The sequence below is a fragment of the Salvelinus sp. IW2-2015 genome, linkage group LG15 (genome assembly GCF_002910315.2).
Source record: "Salvelinus sp. IW2-2015 linkage group LG15, ASM291031v2, whole genome shotgun sequence".
In the NCBI taxonomy this organism is placed as follows: Eukaryota; Metazoa; Chordata; class Actinopteri; order Salmoniformes; family Salmonidae; genus Salvelinus; species Salvelinus sp. IW2-2015.
The window spans coordinates 66,655,490-66,670,292 of NC_036855.1; the positions used below are offsets into that span (position 1 = coordinate 66,655,490).

General features: G+C 44.8%; 1 protein-coding gene across 1 annotated transcript in view; it reads left to right on the forward strand.

Moving 5' to 3' along the window:
- LOC111974478 (transmembrane protein 266-like) overlaps positions 1–14,803 on the forward strand; it is a 49,457-nt gene that overhangs the window by 30,043 nt on the left and 4,611 nt on the right. The window contains exons 3-4 of the mRNA XM_070447401.1: positions 12,243–12,483; positions 13,434–13,507. Of these exons, the coding sequence (XP_070303502.1) occupies positions 12,243–12,483; positions 13,434–13,507 (315 nt within the window). The remainder of the gene's footprint in view (positions 1–12,242; positions 12,484–13,433; positions 13,508–14,803) is intronic.

The window sequence follows — 14,803 nt, forward strand, 5'->3', positions numbered from 1 at the left end:
TTGATGTGCTCCATTTTTGCAAATCTATAAAAAATGTTGTTAAAAAATATGCAGTCCCTCTTTCCCTTTGATTAGAATTTACCACGACAAGGCCAAGTACTGTTTTTATTCCGAATACAATTCTGCATCTGAAAACAATGTGGACTAAGTACACATAGCAGCTTACCCTATGAAACTGGCCCTTACCCTGCCTATTTGTTGTAAATATCCATTCCTATTTTAAATTTTTATAATGTGATATGTTTTATGACTGCTGCAAAATGAATGGCCTCTCGAGACATAAAACTCTGAATCTTTATTCCATTAATGGGAGAGAATGATATTCCCTAGTAAAATATGCATGTCCCCAAAGTGAAGCCCACAATGGCTGATGCTAAAACTTGTGAAAAATACCCATGAGAGTTCCCCTTAGCTCCTAAAGTCTTCATCCAATTCCATATTTAAAGAACAACCCCCTAAAAGAAACGTCTCATTTTGAAAAATGGCCTATGTGCATCAATATGAGTAAGATTGACTAAACAACGTGAATAGGATAATTTTTGGTCATAAGGTAAAGTCTCGTCACAAAAACTGAGATTTTGCGAGATGAAAGGAAAAACATCGGATGTCAAGGAATGAAAGGTACCGTGGGTTTGTGGGGTTTATTTAATACTCCAGACGAGGTAGATCTATCGTCACTTTAACCTGCTATTAATGTAGTTGTCTGTGTGAGTGTTCTCAGGCAAAGAACATCTTGAATTTTAAAACGTCTTTTTCTGCAGTGGGTGAAGTGAAACTCCCCTGGCTGGATCATGAACAGGGTGTGTGTTGAGGATTGAGTGTGATCAGGACTTGGTCTCAAAAACCCAGAACTAAAATCTTGCGTAATTGTGTCAGATGCTTGATGAATTCTCGGGGGAGATACAGTATGTTAGAAAACATGCTACAATGAGGAGCAGAAGCAGGGTGGTAGCTCCACCCCTCTTCTGCAAGTTTCGGGAAAGTCTATGGGCCAAATCTCCCCCTTCTGAAATTCTAAAGCTGTGAGCACCTGCGAAGTCTTGATTTGTCCAAATGATCAGTGAGGAAAAATCTGTGCACCGGAACAAAGTTCCTCATTAGTTGTGTCATCCCACAGTCTGTTGACAGAAGCTACGATACCATTTATGTTACATGCGTCTGTCCACAAGAGATTAGGATCGCGTAAAGTTTGATAGAGGTGAGGGATGTACGTATGTCAAAGTCATATGAGTTTTTGAAGCTTGATATCAAGTGACACTACAACTGGGTGGTTTGATTTCTGAATGATGATTGGTATACACAATAGCATTTATATTAGAATTAAGCAATAAGGACCTCAGGGGTTTGTGGTATATGGCCAATACACTACGGCTAAGGGCTATATCCAGGCACTCTGCGTTGCGTCGTGTTCAAGAACAGCCCTCTTTCTCTCTCTCGCAGCGTGCATAGAGTTCCACATGTTTTATTCCGATGAAACTCACAAACAAAAATAACAAAGAGTAACAAAACGTGAAGCTATGTAGTGCTCGCAGGCAACTAGACATAGACAAGATCCCACAAACTAAAGGTGGAAAAAAAGGCTGCCTAAGTATGATCCCCAATCAGAGACAACGATAGACAGCTGCCTCTGATTGGAAACCATACCAGGCCAAACAAATAAATAGGAAAACTAGATTGCCCACCATAGTCACACCCTGACCTAACCAAAATAGAGAATTAAAAGGATCTCTAAGGTCAGGACGTGACACTCTTCTCACTTTTCCCCTACATCCACTCTTGTTATCTCGCCCTCTTTTTTCTCCCTATATCCATCCAAATGTACTCAGAGAAAAAATATACCCTTCTTTTACACATTTACCTGTTGATGCATCCATAATGACCTTCTACACCTCCCACCAAGTGCCACACAGGTCGAGGGTAGTCAAGGGCTATTTTACTATTCTCTACACTACAGATGAGTGGATTTTTTTTCTCATTTTACTTGTTACACTGTTTTGATATTGAATACTGCACTGTTGGGTAGGGCTCACAAGTTAAGCATTCACTGTACCTGTGCATTTGACAATACAACTTGAAACTTGATCATCCTCAACCCAGATCATCTTCATTGTTAGCCATGTTAACAAGTCTCAGGAGCAGGAGTCATTGTTGTGTGTTGCTCTGCTAAATAAATAGAATAGTGCCCCTGTGGCCTGCTTGTGTCACGGCCGTTTAAAGGAGTGGACCAAGGTGCAGCGCGATTTGAATAATTATTTTAATTCCACGAAGAACACTTAACAAACTAACAACATAACAACCGAAACGTGCCGCCAACGTAGTGCTCACAGGCAACTAAACATGGACAACTACCCACCAAACCAACATGGAAAATGGCAACCTAAATAGGCTCCCCAATCAGAGACAACGATAAACAGCTGTCTCTGATTGGGAACCCACTCAGGCCACCATAAACCTACAACCCCTAGACAATACAAAATCCCCATAGATAACAAAAAACCTTAGACAAGCCAAAACCCCTAGACAATACAAAAACTAAACAAACCACCCCTTGTCACACCCTGACCTAACCAAATAATAAAGAAAGCAAATATAACTAAAGTCAGGGCGTGACAGCTTGGAACACTAATTCACTAACCCTGTAGGAGAGATACCACTGTAGTTACTATAACAACAACTGGATTACAGAGGGGCAGGGTTGACTCCAACCCAGGCTGAGAAACAATCATTATTATTCATTATACAGTAGGATTGATATAGTTCTAATAGTAACTGTCCATTTTCATTGCTAGAATACATACATTTTCCTATTTGATATTAATATGAATTAATCAGTATTAGTCAGGTAATCATTTGTCTCATCAATAGTTTATACATAACCTTATAAATAGCCTTTTTACAATGTAATATTTCCTTAAGTTTGATAGTCCTGAAAACTCACCTAGACTTATGTACTCTTTATGTTTGTCAGTTTCAGGCTGAGGTTGTCGTGATCAGTGGTGCCTAAGTATCAGTAATGGGGAACCTTTCAAATGTAAAAGTAATTACCTGCGATCTCAACACATCTCTGATACTCAGTATATATTTTGTGCTTAGTTGGTATTCACCTCTCCACGCTTGCTTTAGTAGAAACCTTTGTGTGTGGGCCCAGGCAGCGAAACCTAGCTGGCGGGAACATTTGTTTTTGTGGGGAGCAGTTTGAGAGGCACGCCACCCTGCCATGGTTGACTGTTCATATTTGTCAGGTGAGATTGAATTTGGAATCAGCCAAGGGGTGGAGTAAGTTGTCATTAGGACTGGAAGTTTTAGTTCACTGCCTGCGAGGGAGGAAGTTTTCATTCACTGCCCTGTGAGGGTGGAAGGTTTAGTTCACTGCCATGTGAGGGTGGATGGTTTAGTTCACTGCCCTGTGAGGGTGGATGGTTTAGTTCACTGCCCTGTGAGGGTGGATGGTTTGGTTCACTGCCCTGTGAGGGAGGAAGGTTTAGTTCACTGCCCTGTAGGGGGATCAGGTTTAGTTTCTACTCGCACGATAGTGATGTGGACAGGTTAGTTCACTGCGCCATGTGAGGGTGGATTGCTTAGTTCACTGCCTGTGGGGGGTTAGTGCATGGGTGGCATGTAGTTCCTGCCTGTAGGGTTGCATGGTTATTCACTGCATGTGAAGGGTGGAAGTGTTAGTTCACTGCCATGTGAGGTGGATGGTTTAGTTCACTGCCTGTGGGTGGATGGTTTAGTTCACTGCCTCTGTGAGGTGGATGGTTTAGTTCACTGCCATGTGAGGTGGAAGGTTTAGTTCACTGCCATGGAGGGTGGATGGTTTAGTTCACTGCCCTGTGAGGTGATGGTTTAGTTCACAGCCATGTGGGCGTGGATGGTTTAGTTCACTGCCCTGGTGAGGAGGAAGGTTTTGTTCACTCCCTGTGAGGAGAGGGTTTGGTCACTGCCACTGTGAGGGAGGAAGGTTTTTGTTCACTGCCCTGGAGGGTGGACAGGTTTAGTTCACTGCCATGTGAGGGTGGATGGTTTAGTTTTACTGCCGTGTAGGTGGATGATTTAGTTCACGCCAGGAGGAGGGATGGTAGTTCACTGCCCTGTGAGGGAGGAAGGTTTGTTACGCCCTGTAGGGAGGAAGGTTTGTTCACTGCCCTGTGAGGGAGGAAGTTTTATTCACTGCCCTGTGAGGGAGGAAGGTTTTATTCACTGCCCTGTGAGGAGAAAGTTTTATCACTGCCCTGTGAGGAGAGAGATTTAGTTCACTGCTCTGTGAAGGGAGAGAAGTTTTGGTCTCTCCCTGGAAGGAAGTTGACACTGCCCTGTGAGGGAGGAGTTTTGTTCACTGCCCTTGATGAGGAAGTCTAGTTCACATGCCCTATGGGAAGCAAGTCTGCTTCACTGCCCTGTGAGGGAGGAGCCCCTGCTTCCTCAATGCTAAGGCTTCTTGGTGATTTCTCTCTCTCTCTCTCTCTCTCTCTCTCGCTCTCTCTCCCTCTCTCTCTCTCTATCTCTCTCTCTCTCTCTCTCTCTCGCACACACTCTAACACTCTGACTAACATTAAAATGCAAACAGAAAAAATATAAATACACAATGAGTAACGATAACTTGGCTAAATACACGGGTACCGAGTCGATGTACAGGGGTACAAGGTAATTGAGGTCGATATGTACATTTAGGTAGGGATAAAGTGACTAGGCAACAGGATAGATAGTAAACAGTAACAGCAGCGTAGTGATGAGTCAAAAGAGTGCAATGCAGATAGTCTGGGTAGCTATTTGTTAACTATTTACAGTAACTAGCTATTTAGCAGTCTTACGGGTTGGAGGTAGATGCTGTTCAGGGTCCTGTTGGTTCCAGACTTGGTGCATCGGTACCGCTTGCCATGCAGAAGCAGAGACAACAGTCTATGACTTGGCTGGAGTCTTTGACCGTTTTTAGGTTCTTCCTCTGACACCACCTGGTATAGAGGTCCTGGAAGGCTGGGAGCTCGGCCCCAGTGATGTACTAGGCTGTACGCACTACCTTCTGGTGGCGCAGTGGTCTAGGGCACTGCATCGCAGTGCTAGCTGCGCCACCAGAGTCTCTGGGTTCGCGCCCAGGCTGGGCTGGGTTCGCGCCCAGGCTCTGTCGCAGCCGGCTGCAACCGGGAGATCCGTGGGGCGACGCACAATTGGCATAGCGTCGTTAGGGAGGGTTTGGCTGGTAGGGAGGGTTTGGCCGGTAGGGATATCCTTGTCTCAGTATGTAAAAAAATGTAATAAAATGTATGTACTCTACTGTAAGTCGCTCTGGATAAGAGCGTCTGCTAAATGACTAAAATGTAAAAAAATGTTAAAAAAATGTGCAGCTATATACCTTTTTGAGGATCTGAGGGCACATGCCAAATCTTTTCAACCTCCTGGGGGGAAGAGGCGTTATCGTGCCCTCTTCATGACTGTGTCGGTGTGCGTGGACCATAATAATTCCTTAGTGATGTGGACACAGATAAACTTGAAGCTCTCGACCTGCTCCACTACAGCCCGTCGATGTGGATGGGGGCGTGCTCGGCCCTCCGTTTCCTGTAATCCACGATCAATTCCTTTGTCTTGCTGACATGGTGGGAGAGGTTCTTGTCCTGGCACCGTACTGCCAGGTCTCTGACCTCCTTCCTGTAGGCTGTGTCATCGTCGTCGGTGATCATGGCCACGCAGTCGTGGGTGAACAGAGAGTACAGGAGGGGACTAAGCACGCACCCCTGAGGGGCCCCTGTTTTGAGGGTCAGATTGAGTTTTCTTTGCTACCCTCACCACCTGGGGGCGGCCTGTCAGGAAGTCCAGGATCCAGTTGCAGAAGGAGGTGTTTAATCCCAGGGTCTTTAATTTAGTAATGATCTTAAGCTTCAGTTAGTCAGAAGTTGGACTCTATACATTATCAAAGGGGCCTGCTCCGCGCCACAGCAGCAATGAGATTTGTGCTAGCTGAAGGATTGTTTATGAATTTGAATGCCATAATATATTTCAGAGAAAGGCTTCCAGTCAATACAATACCTCAAGAAGTTCAGTTCAGTGAAATACTTCTGAGTTGGTCCTCAATTGTTCTCTCTCTCTCTCTCTCTTTCTTCACTTGGGAGCCAGTGAGCAGGTCTATATTTCCTGGAATGATCTAAAAGGTCACTTCCTGATAATGTGTTTGAAGGGAAGGAAGGGAGGAAAGGGAAATGAAGGCAGCTCAATCCTCCTGTTCCCCCTGATTTTGCTGTGATGCTTGAGCAAATAGACTGTTATACAAATCATCTGTGATTGGCTGATAAGGACTGTTCTAATCCGAGCCCTGATGAAGGCAAATAGGAGATGAGAGAGAGAGAGGTGGTGTATCATCTGCTGCAGTCAGTCAGTGTGTGTAGGAGTTGCAGTCCTTTATCATGGACCGTCTGCACTCTGAGGGAGGGATGTTGGCTGATTGCTGTGTTTAGCACCACACTCCTTGCCTGCTACCGCTTCGGTCATATGATTAGCTTATGATTTTAATTCTACCTCCTCTTGTTTCCCTGTCCAGCCCGGTTCAAGTCTCCTCCCCACCATGTGGCTCCCACTTGTATGACGTTTTATCATACCTGTCCTAGAGCAGACCGTGTGTAAGAGGGAGAGAGACTGTGATCGGATGTGTAGGCGAACACGAGAACAAGACAGTGAGAGGAGCTTATTCACCTTAGATTAGAAGGAGAGTAGAGGGAGAGCTTGCATGAAAACACCAGAGATAGAGAGGAGAGCATGAGGACTTTTGTATAATATCCTACCTCACTGCTTTGGGCAGGTGTTCAAGCACATGTTTCCCATGTGCCAAGTTAAAGCCCGCCCTTTGAATTGAAGTAGAATAGAATAGAGAGAGAGGAGAAGCTGGACTGATGGTGATGGTCGTGGAGATGCGAGAGAGTGAGAACTGAGAAAGGAAGGAGAGAGAGATAAGCAGAGAGACGAGAGAGGGATGAGGGAGAGAGAAGAATCAAGTAACCGATCGAGAGGGTCGATGAGAGGAGAGCCCGAGCTTCGTACGGAGTGATGGAGGAGGTAGTGAGAGGACGTGAGAGTTAGTACAGAGGGTGAAGATGAGAGACAGAGAAGAGAGTACGAGGAGAGAATAGAGAGCGGCATGAGGGAGAGGTGACTGAGGGAGTTGAAGTTACCGCGAGGAATGCTGGTGTTGGCCGGGAGTGGAGTAATGGACGAAGGATGAGAGGGGAAGGGAGAAGGAGGGAGGTTGGGAGAGATGTTGAAGCTTTGAATGGGATTGGAGAGGTAGAAGAGACGGACGAGAGATTGGTATGTAGCCGGAGGAGAGAGTCTGGGGAAGGAAGACAGACACGACGAGAGTGTGAGGAGGAGAGAGAGAGACGATGGTGAAGTAGAGAGAGGTACGAGAGAGATGAAGAAGAGAGATGAGAGAGAGAGAGAGAGACGAGAGAGAGAGAGAGAGAGAGAAGAGAGAGAGAGATGGAGGAGAGAGAGAGAGAGGAAGAAGAAGAAGAGAGAGGGAGAGAGAAGAGAGAGAGAGAGAGAGAGAGAAAAAATAATGCATGAAGAGAGAGGGAGAGAGTGTCAGTGTGTTCCTTTGGGACATCCATGTCCAGACATGAGTTAAGGACATAGGTGTGTCCATATTTAGGCTGTCTGGTGTGTCATTGTTTGTTGACTCCTCAGAGTGTAGCCTATGTGATGTCATGTCCATGATGAACCCCTTTCTGCAGGCCCTCGTCTTGGACATAGTCTGGGGTTGGTCCTTCCTTGAGCGGATGAGAGAAGAGGGCGTCGATTCAATCCGTATCGCGGAAGTTCAGTGCTATAGCGCGATTGAAATTTAAAGGCATTCACAGTAAACGCTTGCATAGGTCCGCTCAATCAGAAATAAGTAAATTGTAATGTACAGGTAACTGCCAAAATAATGGAAACACTGAGTAAATGTGAGATACAAAGTATATTGAAAGCAGGTGCTTCCACACAGTGTAGTTCCTGAGTTAATTAAGTAGTAACAGCCCATCAATGTTTTGGGTCATGTATAAGAATGTTGGGCAGCCATTGTTTTGGCTACCATGGCTATGCCCCGATAGGATGACCAAATGGCCCCATCCACAGGGCACGAGTGGTCACTGAATGGTTTGGTAACTGAATAGTTTGATGAGCATGAAAATTATGTAAACGATATGCCATGGCCGTCTCAGTCACCAGATCTCAACCCAATTGAACACTTACTGTATGGGAGATTCTGGAGTGGCGCCTGAGACAGTGTTTTCCACCATCATAAAAAAACACACAAAATTATGGAATTTCTTGTGGACGAATGGTGTCACATCCTTCCAATAGTGTTCCAGACACTTGTAGAATCTCTGCTAAAGTGCATTGAAGCTGTTCTGGGTCGTGGTGGCCTAACACCCTATTAAGACACTATGTTGGTGTTTCCTTTATTTTGGCAGTTACATGTAGTTACTCTTATGCCGTTTTTGTAGTTCTTTTAAAGTACCATTTCTCCTTTAGTAATGAGGCGCTGAAGTGTTTTTCAGCACATTCAGCTTGTGAACAGAGTCATTTATCTTTAATACTTTGTTTTACTACTACTACTCAAGGCTTTTTATTGTTTGGGAGAAATGATCATATTTTATCCTCTCTGCGGAGGGCAGTATAAATGAACTATGAAACGATGCGTTCCTGAGATGGACTTTAATGTAGAATATAACTGCAGAGAATTGTCCCAAAGCAAATCAATGCAACCCCTTCAACTGTCAAGTAAGGTCACCACCAGATGTTAGAAAGTCAAATGTTACACAATGGTGTGTAGGTCTATATCCATGAACTAAAGACAATACATCACTTCACAGCTGGAGCCTTTTTGATGGGAAAAATCTAATCAAATCAAACTTTATTTGTGACATGCGCCGAATACAACAAGTGTAGACTTTACCGTGAAATGCTTACTTACAAGCTATTAACCAACAGCGCAGTTCAAGAAGAGTTAAGAAAATATTTACCAAGTAGACAAAAATAAAAAGTAATACTAAAAAGTATCACAATAAGAATAACAATAATGAGGTTATATACAGGGGGCACCAGTACCGAGTCAGTGTGCGGGGGTACAGGTTAGAGGTAATTTGTACATGTAGMTGGGGGTGAAGTGACTATGCATAGATAATAAACAGCGAGTAGCAGCAGTGTARAAAAGGGAGGGTGGGGMGTCAATGTAAATTGTCCSGTGYRGATTTTATMAATTGTTCGGCAGTCTTATGGCTTGGGGGTAGAAGCTGTTGAGGAGCCTCTTGGTCCTAGACTTGGCGCTCTGGTACCGCTTGCCGTGCGGTAGCAGAGAAAACAGTCTAAAACTTGGGTGACTGGAGTCTCTGACAATRTTATGGGCTTTCCTCTGACACCGCCTATTATATATTAAAATRGTCTCCATWCCTTAGTMTTCTTTTGTTCGTATATACTTCACTTAGATGCTTAMMGACATTGTCTTTCTTCTATATCCCTGTGACAGCTAGAACAGTAGAATGGATTGAAGTTTGCTTGTCCGGGGCTCCAATAAAAATGTCTACTTGTTGGGGGTACTCGAGGACTGGAGTTGGGAACCACTYTCTTAYTGGTTCATTTCCATACAGGATTAAGCCCAGTGTTTTACCCAAAATACTCAGACTTTTCTGTTTCCATCTACGCYGGTCGGCACCCGGGTCTCACTGGGCCATGGATCCGGCAAACCTGCTCTCACTTGGGGCCAAAGCCAGGCCACTGGTACTTTTCAGCTGGCCTTTACATAACAATGGCTAACTGTGAACTTTAACACCTTCTCACAAAGCAACTGTTTTGATTCTGTAGAGGTTGTCATTCTGCTCTTCAAGTCCCCACTGTCAGCCCTAGCTATGGAACCACAATTGACCTAGTATAACATAAGGGTGTATASATTAGTTTAACACTGGTGTTACAGTCTAAAAGCAGCATAATGGTTAGGGTCTCATGGTTTTTAGCATGGCCATGTTTGGAGGGTTAAACAGGGATTAAGGCCTAGCAGCTTGAGTTTGTTCTAAGAAAACATCCCCTCTAGGATGGTAACATACTGTATGCTGTCAGGTAGGGTGGTTAGAGATGTTTCATTATGTATCACCAGCAGGGTCTAGAGGAAGGTGTRTATAGACACTGAACACTGAAGACATCAGAAGACTTTGTGTACACTTTATTCTTTCATTTCCAAAGTATTACTATTCTCCTAACAGCTGATCTGCGGCAGGTAGCCTATCGCTTAGGAGCGTTGGGCCAGTAACCGAAAGGTCAGTTGTTCGAATCCCCGAGCCGGCTAGGTGAAAAATCTGTATGAGCCCTTGAGCAAGGCACTTAACTATAATTGCTCCTGTAAGTTGCTTTGGATAAGAGTAACTGCCAAATGACAACAAACATGTACAAATCTGATCTGTCAAATCTATGTCAGTTTTCTAAAATGAGCTCTAGCATATGACTCCACCCTGCTGTCTGTCCCCTAAATAAGGGGATGAGGAGATGAGGTGTCCAGGCCCAGGCTGGCATGGTGGTAACTGCATCCTGTGAGTCTGGCTGAGACATGGCCACTGACGGTAGAGAGAGAGAGAGCAGAGTCAACACCATCTGGCCCACCATACACACTCCAGCCCCACCGAACCTCACCGAGCGCCAGAAAGATGATTGCTAACAGCGTGATTATGGCTCTATTAGATTAGCCTAGCATTGTTTACGGGCTTGTMGGTTTGCCCGTGCCAAGTGTACCTACCACTACCCTCAGAGAGAGAGAGAGAGACTGAGAGGAGCAGAAGGAGGTGAGGGGAACTGTTCAGCAGCTGCTYTAAGAGTCCTTTGCTCATTGCCTCGTGTCAGCCTARTCAGGGTGAAGTCTGAATGAATAGAGGAGAAMAATATGAATCCTTCAGAMAGGATGCCTGTTTGTCACTCACTGTGGTATAATTGGGCACATCCTGTAAGCACACACACACCCAAATGGTMRATCGTCCTCGTTTGKATGAGTAAGTAAGACACAGTTCATGTAACAATTCCTACATAATATTATGAGGCTCATACAGTATCACTTGCATATTCATATCCACATGTCGCTTAACATTTAGACTAAATGGCCCCATTTAAACATCTCAAGTCATTCCAGCCAAGCCTCATTCCCTACTAATGACTTAACAACAGTTAACAACAGCAGCAGTTGCCCTCAACTGAGGATGTGATACATACAAGCATCTCTACCCTGGGAATATATGTGTGTGTGAGGGGGAATGCCCTGATAGCCACACYCCCAAAATCCTCCAGGACTGCTCTTTTCTGCTCTGCTCCCATGCCGTGCCTTGGTCCTATCAGTAACAGTCCAATGGCCACTCTATACAACTCCTGCCTGACTGTATGAAAATCTGATTTGGGGTCAATTCCATGTCAATGAATTTCAGTAAATTCAGGAAGTAAAATAATTAGAATTTTAGTTTACTTCCTGACTGGATTGAAATGGAATCGACCTCAACCCTGATTAAAAAAAACAGCTTTATTCCATTCCACCGCCACTTATTCTGCCCACTGCCACTGATTGTTTTAGCTCTAATTAGCACCATGCTAGGGAATGAAGACATGATCACAGAAGTGGTGTGATTAGCCAAGCTCACTGTATGCCAGGCCCAGTGCATGGGGAGCAGTGAAAGGTGTAGAAGAGGACGAGCCAAGTTTCCATTCTGGCTGGAGCTCTGGCATCGTTTCTCCTGTCTGTCTCCCACTGCTAATAGAGGGAGGYAACAGTGGGTCTGGGAAAGAGCTATGTATAAGATTTTATCCATGTGTTTTCTTTCATTAACTTGAAATTTGWTACTGTTGTATGGAGTCTTCTAATATARAGTCGACCCCTTCATTGCCCTCTGAATAGAGTTGCTTTACTAATCCTCTCACTGATATGCCTGAYAGACAAGTKACCAACTCAAAGAGCCTCAGTGTCTTTCTGTCTTAATGCAGTCTCTGTTCTGTTCACACTCTTCCGCCTCCACTGCCCCGGTCCACCAAACCCAGGCTGGGTTTAGAAACTGGTTCACCACATTGCATTGATGCGGTTATATGTGTTAAATAGCACCCCCTGCTGGCAAATAGAAGGAACATCAGTCAGCATACAGTCGGCTGGTACAGTAAGATCTTTGAAAGAATTAAATGGTGAATACAAACCTGTGTCCGTACACAAGTACTTTCTCCCTGTCTTTGGTGTACTAACACTGACTCTCTAGTCCCTCTCTCCTCTATCCCTCTCTCCTCTATCCCTCTCTCCTCCTCCTCTCTCCTCTATCCCTCTCTCCTCTCTCCCTCTCCCCAGGTCTAACTGGTTGAAGCCGTGCTGTGGGCGGAGGGTAGCCCTGTGGCAGGTGTGTCTGCTCAGTGCAGGCTTCAACTGTTTCCTGGTGGCCCTGGTCATCCTGGTGGTGGTCTTCTTGACCCTGGAACTCCTCATAGACACCAAGCATCTACAATGTAACTATCTTTCCCATTGACAGTAAAGGAGGATCCTTATACACTGTGTTCTAGTGACTGTAGAAAGTTAGACTTGGGTAGTCCTGTGCTTCCTTGATCCTGTGACCCATGTTTTGGGATTACAGCCCATAGAGACAATTATCATGATGCTGCATTAACATGCGTTCCAACCTGTTTTATAAACATGATTACATTTCTTACCAAAGAGAGGAAASTACGGCGACTAAAAGGCCCATATGAGAGAGAAACAGCATTGCCAACCGGGATAGTAAATMAGTCTATGAACTGGTCTCTARTCAACAGCACTGACTGTCTGGGCAGGTGTCATCATCGCATTACATTACGGACTGTAAGCCAAGGTTACGTCCCGAATGGTATCCTATCCCCWATATACTGCACTACTTTTGACCAGAACCKTTTGTGCCCTGATCAAAAGTAGTGCACTATACAGGGAATAGGATACCGTTTGAGACGCACCTCAAGAGACAGGTCTGTATTYACAGATGATTCTCTCTCTGCTCTGGGGACTACAGGACACCAGTCACAGATGCATTACCATAGACTCCGACTGTCCTGGCTGTCCTGTTGCCAGCTCTGGAAAGACACATGGAGGGAGTAGGACGGAGGGAAGGAGGATGGGGGGGAGATGGAGAGCTACAGGGAGATAAAGGGAGGGATAAATGGGCTGATGGACTGATGGATGGGGAAGGAGAAGTAGAGCGGGAGCATTCACAACACTGCTAGATGGAAATGAGGATTAGTGGTAAAAGGCATGATGTAATATCAATGCACCATTCTTCTGCCAGATTTTGAGAAAAAATAAATATTGCTGGACAGATGTAGACATTCACAGGACATGGTAGTGTTGCTCTTGATTCCATTAAGAACAAGCAGTAAAAGTGGAATCATCCTTTAATATACACATTTTTCTCTTTTGTTATTTATTCCAGTTGCCAATGCTATTCAATTTGCCAGCGTCATCCATTGGATCAGCCTTGCCATCCTTTCACTCTTCTTCACTGAGGTAATGAGACACACGCACGCACGCACGGTCTATATATTAAAAACGAAACTATAGTTACTGTAACTATAGAGACCTTGACTTATTAAATGGTCGTAATAATAATATTTTTCCTATCCACCAATCAGAGAATGTCCCTCTCTGCTTCTCTCTTACAGTGGAGCCGTTGTTGTCACAATGTGCTACTGTATGATGAATGAGACAGGCCACTTTTACATTGTCACCCTTTCATCATGATTAGATTGTAACTATCTGTGGGGCTGCTCTTGCTACAGCGAGGGACTGGGGTTGCAGGCCTTCCACAAAATAGATCGGCATCCCTGACGGTGTAGAAAAATGTATGCTGTGGAGTATATCAAGACATCAGTTCAGGAAGTGAACAAGCTTGTTTTCGCAAGATGTGTCTGTTCTCAGAGCGGTGATGCCGCAGTATGAGCGCCAAGTCGAGGCTTCTGCAAAGTGGTTGTGGGGCCCAAAGATGGCCGGGGGGGGCTTAAGGACACAAAAGTCAGGTATGGGAGGGTGGGTGGCGGATGCAGCGAGTAAGCGCCGCTGGCCCTCCAATCCCAATATGTGGTCTTGCGCTGGGTTGGTGGTGTAGAAATCTTCGTGGGGGCGCAGAACCTGAAAAAGTGGTGTGCGAGGGAAGGGAGGGGGGGCCGACTAACATCTGCTGACTCAGCTGGGTCAGCATCCAGCTCTGAGTCGAGGCAGGGATATGGGCCCGCAGAGAGGATGTTGCTAGCCCGAGACCTATCTGTCGTGGGTAGCTTGTGGAAAGCGTAGCCTTGGACAACGTCTTGACCCAAGTTAAACAATTTAAAGGGCCTAATGCCTCCCAGACGTAACTAATTTCGCGTTGCTATTCTATACTGTCTAGATCCCAGTCGGGGAATGTGATTGGGAAAGATAATAACAGCGGAAATAGAAATAAATATTCTCTCTTCATCTATTCTGACATTTAGCATTCTTAAAATAAAGTGGTGATCCTAACTGACCTAAGACAGGGAAATTTTTACTAGGTTAAATGTCAGAAGTGGTAAAAACTTTAAATGTATTTGGCTAAGGTGTATGTAAACTTCCGACTTCAACTGTATATGTTTACTTTCTGTGACCATGTAGAAAAGGAAGGCTTGAGTCAAAGAAAGCCTACATTCACAGCAGCAGTATAAAAATGGAGACTTGTAACTTGTCCTGTCTTTTTTTGTCCGCATATTCAAATGACGTTTCAGAATGTGTTGTAGATGTTGTTGAACCTGAGGGGAGTGAGAAATTTTTGCATTCATTGGGAGAGGTTGC